The sequence below is a fragment of the Tupaia chinensis genome, unplaced genomic scaffold (genome assembly GCF_000334495.1).
Source record: "Tupaia chinensis unplaced genomic scaffold, TupChi_1.0 Scaffold000628_1, whole genome shotgun sequence".
NCBI classification, from domain to species: domain Eukaryota; kingdom Metazoa; phylum Chordata; class Mammalia; order Scandentia; family Tupaiidae; genus Tupaia; species Tupaia belangeri.
This window is the reverse complement of record NW_006160148.1, coordinates 1,478,901-1,484,984: the sequence shown is the minus strand read 5'-3', so window position 1 is coordinate 1,484,984 and position 6,084 is coordinate 1,478,901. Positions and strand designations below refer to the sequence as shown.

The following is a 6,084-nucleotide window of genomic DNA, read 5'->3' as shown; positions in this document are numbered from 1 at the left end:
AAAAAATTTGTTTGCTAAACAGTTGACAATAATTCCCTAAAAAAAAAAAAAAAAAAAGAAAAAATTAAATTACGGGGATGATTAGAAATGTCATCATGCATACTTTAATCCTAATGAACATATATTATTAAACCAATTTGTGAAATAACCTGCACAATAGAATTTAATTTCATAATGAACAGTTTTTTTTCTTTTTTCTTTTTTTTAACATTTTTCTATCTGTTAAATGTTTTTATCCTTGTACCAAACATTCATCCTCCACCACCCACTCCACCATCCACCCTTCCCACTTATAGTCTATAGCATCCACATCCGTCCTCTCCACTATCACATCTTCAGCTCTCTCAGCTCTGCCATAAGGTGCAGACACTCAGTACAAGTTGAATGAGGGTATTCAATGTGTATCTTTCAAAGTCTTGCTCATTTCACTCAAGATTAAGTGTTCTGTCATCCATTTTGAATTAAACTATAGGCTCTCATTGTTTCTTATGGGTGAGTAATATTCCATAGTATATATATGTAGCACTGTTTTTCAACCCAGTTATTGGGTTTTGGACACTTAGATTGGTTCCATGTTTTAGCAATTGTAAATAATACTGCAGTAAACAGAAATGTGCAAATGTCTTTCTGATTGAGTGTTTTCCTGTCCTTTGGATAAATACCAAGAAGTGGGATTACTGGTCATATGGAAGTTCTGTTTGTAAATTTTTGAGAAATCTCCATGTTGTTTTCCACAGAGATTGAACTAATTTAATTTACATTCCTACCAATAGTATAAGAGAGTTCTCTTTTCATTGCAGCCTTGCCAACACTTGTCATTATTTATTTATTTATTTATTTTTGATCCTAGCTGTTTTGATTGGGGTTAAGTGGTATCTCATTGTAGTTTTAATTTGCATTTCCCTTACAACGAGACTTTAAATATTCTTTCATATGTCTTTTGGCCATTCGTAAGTCTTCCTTGGAGAGATGTCTATTCAGTTTATTCGCCCATTTTTAAATTGGATTATTCATTTTTTAATGGGCGAGCTGCTTGAGTTCTCTGTATATTCTAGATATCAATCCCTTGTCTAAGGAAGATTTTGCAAATATTTTCTCCCATTCCGAGGGTTGTCTTTTCACTATAGTTAATAGTTTTCTTTGCTGTGAGGAAAGCTTTTTAGCTTGTTGTAATCCTACTTATCTATTTTAGGGACCATTTCCTAAGAAATTGTCTACTCTAGTGTCTTCAAAAGTTTCTGCTAAGTTTTCTACTAGTAGTTTTGTAGTTAGAGACTTGATATTGAATCTTTGATCCATTTTGAGCTAGTTCTAGTAAACGGTGGGAGAGAGAGGTCTGGCTTCATTTTTCTGCAGATGGTTACCTAGTTTGTCCAACACTATTTGCTAAGAAGACTTTCTTTTCTCCACGGCATTGTCTTATGCCCTTTATCAAAGATCAGTTGACGTATGATTTCAGTTTTATTGCTGGATTCTCTATCCTGTTTCATTGGTCTGTGTATTTTTGTGCCGATATCATGTTGTTTCACTGCTTTGTGATACACTTTAAAAAGTCAGTTGTAACATGCCTCCTATTTTACTTTTTGGTACAGTGTTGCCTTGGCAATACAAGGTCTATTTTTGTTAATTTCAGACAAATTTTGTAATTGTTTTTTCTTTTTCTATGAAGACTGTCTCAAGTAATTGGATTGGAATTTTATTAAATATGTAAATTAATTTGGGTAAGCTGACATTTTGATTATTATTAATTTTTCCAATTCAAGAACACAGGATATCCTTCCACTTTTTGGTATCATACTGAATTTCTTTCTTTTTAATTTTTTTTCCCCTTAAGAGAGATTTTTGCTATAGAGTGCATGAGCTCACTGGAGAAACAGAGACAGAGAGATGGAAAGTGAGAAATCACCCCCCAGAAGGGATGGCCACACTGCAGTCCTTTCTCCTCCATTTTCCTCTTGGGATTTTAGGTATGCATGTACACATACCCAGTGTGAGTTTTAAGCCACCGAGTCTGGGACTCAAACCTTGGTCGACTGTGTGGGAGTTCATTGATGTTACCATTACATTATCTGCTGGTCCCTCATACTCAATTTCTTTTTTCAGTTTTTCAAGTTCTTTTTATAGAAGTCTTTCACCTCTTTGGTTGGATTTATTCCTAGGTGTCTTTGTTTTGTAGCTATTTTAAATGAGATTGCTTTCTTCAAGTCTGTTCATTGTTGATGTATTGGGTCATCAGAAATGTCTTGATGCATTTTTGCATAGAAAAGCAGAAAAATACATCATGACATTTCTGACCATCCAAAATTGAAATGCTATAGGTTTTTGTATATTGACTTTGTATCTTGCAACTTTACTGAATTCATTTATCACTTCTAAGTGTTTCATCATGGATTCCTGGATTTTCTAGGTATGTAACCTATCTTCAAATAGGGACTATTTAGCTTCTTCTTTTCTTGTCTGAATGCCTTTTATTTTGTTCTCTTGTCTGATTGCGTTGGCTAGCGCTTCCAGCACTGTATTAAAAGGGAGTGGTGAGAATGGACAGCCTTGTCTTGTTCCAGTTCTTAATGGGACAGCTTTTAGCTTTCCCCATTCAGTATGAGGTTTGCAGTAGGTCTGTCATATATGACTTTTATTATGTTGAAGAATGTCCCTTCTTTTTTTATAATAATAATTTGTTTATTTAATTCTGTTTGTTGTTAATATTTTTTAATTTGACCAGAGAGAGAGAGAAAGAGAGAGAGAAAGAAAGGGAAAGCAAAAGAGAGAGAAAAGAAGGGAAAGCAATAAAGCAAGCCACCAGGTCCAGGATTCAAACCATGGTCAGCCATGTGAGAATCCAGCATCTTTAACCACCATGCCATCTGCCAGCCCAAGGAATGTCCCTTCTACCCTAATTTTGCTGAGAGTCTTGATTATGAAGGGATATTGTGTTTTATCAGATGTTTTTTCCCATTTTACTGCTGCACCACTGTTTGACCCTTAATTCCACTAATGGATTTGAAGAAGAAAGAATATTCTTTTTCTTTTTTTTAAACTTCATTTATGATCATATGATTTTTATCTTTTTCCTGTTAATGTGATGTATTACATTTATCGTTTTATGTTTGTTGAACTATCCTGGCATCCCCAGGGTAAAGCCTACCTGGTCATGACTTAAAATCTTCTTGGTCTAATTTTAATTTGAAAATGGAGCTCTTGTAGTGTTGGTATATGTCCATTTTGCTGTTTTTCAGTGGAGAAGAGTTTTTCCCAACATCCAACAGTCTTCTTCATGGAACACATGTGCCTTCCGCAGAAGAAATTGATAGGATGGTTATAGATCTGGAAAAACAGTAAGCATTCAGTAGAATAGCCAGAAATTTTAAATGTGTAATGACGGAATGTGTATCTAAGGTTAGTGTGCTTCGAATGAATTAAATGAACAGGGATTACACTGGTTAATTTCTGACCTTCTATCTATAGTGATTTTGGAGATACTCGGCAAGTATGGTTTGAGTTCATGTGATTTAGAATGGACATGCTAAATACCAAAGAAATTGAATCGTTATAATTGAAGGGGAAGGTCTAAAACAGTTAGTTTTTAGACCTTTAAGAGTTCTTTAAGAGTTTTTACTTTAACAATCATCATACAATTAAAAAAAAGTTTATTTATTCCTTGGAAGAGATAGACAGACAGCTTTCCCAATAGGGTCTTGACACCATAGTCAACCCCCAACTTGAGCAAGCCCCAGATTGTGTCATGCATGTGTACGGTGTACTCAGGAGAGTCTCTGGACCCAGACCTGGAGCCCCTCCATGTGGGTCAGCTTCACAGGGTATCCCATTTTACTGCTGCACCTCTGTCTGGCCCCTAATTCCACTATTTGATTTGAAGAAGAAAGCATATTCTTTTTCTTTTATTAAACTTCATTTATTGTTAGTATTATTACTGTTATTGTTTATTCTGAACAGAGAGAGATGGAGAGAGATAGAAAGCAAGGAAAGTGAGAAAGCAAGCCGCCAGGTCTGGGACTCGAATTGTGGTTGGCCATGTAGCAGTCCAGCACCTCAACTATCACACCACCTGCTGGCCCAAGAAAGAATATTCTACCAAGTGTACTTTAGTTACTTTTGTTTTTGTTTTGTTTTGTTTTGTTTTACACTGATAGGGGTGAGATTTAGGTAGAACAGAATGAATTTTTATTTTTGGAATTAATACATGTAAAGTATTTTTTTTTTAATTTTAAAAAAAAATTATTTATTTATTTAAAATTTGACCAGAGAGGGACAGAGTGTGTGAGAAGAGAGAGAGAAAGTGAGAAAGCAAGCTGCCAGGTCCAGGACTCAAACCACGGTCAGCCACGTGGGAGTCCAGTGCCCTTAAGCACTATGCCACCTGCCAGCCCCAATACATGTAAAATATTAAGAACAGTGCCTGGGCGGGCTGTGATAGCTCGGTGAAAGCACCATGTCCTGCAGTGCTGGAAACCATATGGAGGATGAAGGTTTTGTTTCGGGGTCAGCCTGTCCATTCTGGATGTGCATGTGTTTGCCCACGATCCTGGTTGGCTGAGAAGGCTGGGTGAGAGCTGCTGCATGAGACCCTGTTGAGGGTGCGTGCGAGTGTGCCTCTGCCTGTTTCTTGCTTGTTAAAGAAAGAAACTCTGAAGCAAAAAAACAGACCAGAGTCTGGCACATCCAGTGCACTCAGCTTAGGTGTTACGAATGTGATTATCATTGTTATGATTGTGCTTACTAATATAGATACTCGTGTAATTATTTTCTTTTAAGTAGTAACTGTGTGTGTGTAGCTCCTTATATGTATCATTGCTCTCTGAGAAGCATTCCGAAGCTGAGTTTGTGTTCATACCTGGGAGTACTGGTAATAAGCAGATTCAACTTGAACTCGATGAAAACTGGTGGTCTTTTTATTTTTATTCACCAAGTGTATGATTCTAAATATACTGACTCTGTTCCTAATTGTTTAGCCATGTTTTATGATGGTCGAAGAAGAAGGTGATTTTGAATTTTGTAAATTATTTTCTTTTTCCCGCAGAATTGATAAACGAGACAAATACAGCCGAAGACGTCCTTATAACGATGATGCGGATATCGACTACATTAACGAAAGGAATGCCAAGTTCAACAAGAAAGCAGAGAGGTTCTATGGAAAATACACAGCCGAGATTAAACAGAATTTGGAAAGAGGAACAGCCGTTTAATCCCTTTAGGAACTGTTTAGAAGCTTGAGAATGGAGTGAAAATGTGTGCTAGCAAACGGAAGTTCCGTGTGAAGTGTTATCAGCTAACCAGCATTTGTGTCTCGGTCTGTGCCCTCCCACACAGCATTTAGAAATAAATGTTTTTTCTTAAACTTACACTTCCATGTATATTTCCACGTTTTGTGCTTGGATATAAGACGTATTTCTTGTAGTAAGGTCGTTTTGTAAAAACTGCTTTGTATAAATTCTATTATTTTTCTATGTATTTTAAATGTGATTGATCTTTAAAGCAGCAGGGCTGAGACAGCCGGCGCATACGCAAACGGCGGCATTCGCTCATGTAGTCGCCGTTGCCTTGAATGTGGTTACGGATCTGACGGAATCGGGAGCTGGACTCAGGAGCCATTTGGGGCTCGTGACTCTGCAGCTGGTGACAGTGAGGGAGGGACGCAGTAGCTTCTGGGGGCCTGTGTAGTCTCTGCCCGTGGCTGCAGGCGACCAAGTTCAGGGAGGAGCTGGTCTGTCTTCCCATGAATAATGACAATGTACAGTTCCCTTTTTAAGAAGCAATAAAATGCTTTGGAGTAGAATCCCTATTAACACTTTGTTTCTCATTTAACCCCTCGACATCGACATCTCTATCCAGCTACCTGCCTCCCTCTCCGCGCGCGCGCACACACACACACACACACACACACACAACACACAAACCCGTATATGCCACCATTCTACAAACACTAAAACTTGTTGTTATGGGATTTTCCCCCAGGGTTTTTTTTTTTTTTTCTTTTTGCTATAGGGTGTGTGTGGTTGTCGGGGTTGGGGGGAGAGAGAGAAATCACCCCCTGGGGGGATGCCTATTTCACAATTCCTTCTCTTC

General features: G+C 37.6%; 1 protein-coding gene across 2 annotated transcripts in view; it reads left to right on the top strand.

The window, feature by feature from the left end:
* The window catches only part of SYF2 (SYF2 pre-mRNA splicing factor), an 18,917-nt gene extending 13,114 nt beyond the window's left edge, over window positions 1-5,803 (top strand). Inside the window, exons 6-7 of one of the 2 annotated variants that reach the window (XM_006159403.3) lie at window positions 3,237-3,335; window positions 5,039-5,803. In XM_006159403.3, the coding sequence (XP_006159465.1) occupies window positions 3,237-3,335; window positions 5,039-5,204 (265 nt within the window). In that variant the 3' untranslated portion in view covers window positions 5,205-5,803. The remainder of the gene's footprint in view (window positions 1-3,236; window positions 3,336-5,038) is intronic. The other variant, XM_014591987.2, reaches the window with a different exon arrangement.
* The last annotated feature ends 281 nt before the right edge of the window (window positions 5,804-6,084 follow it).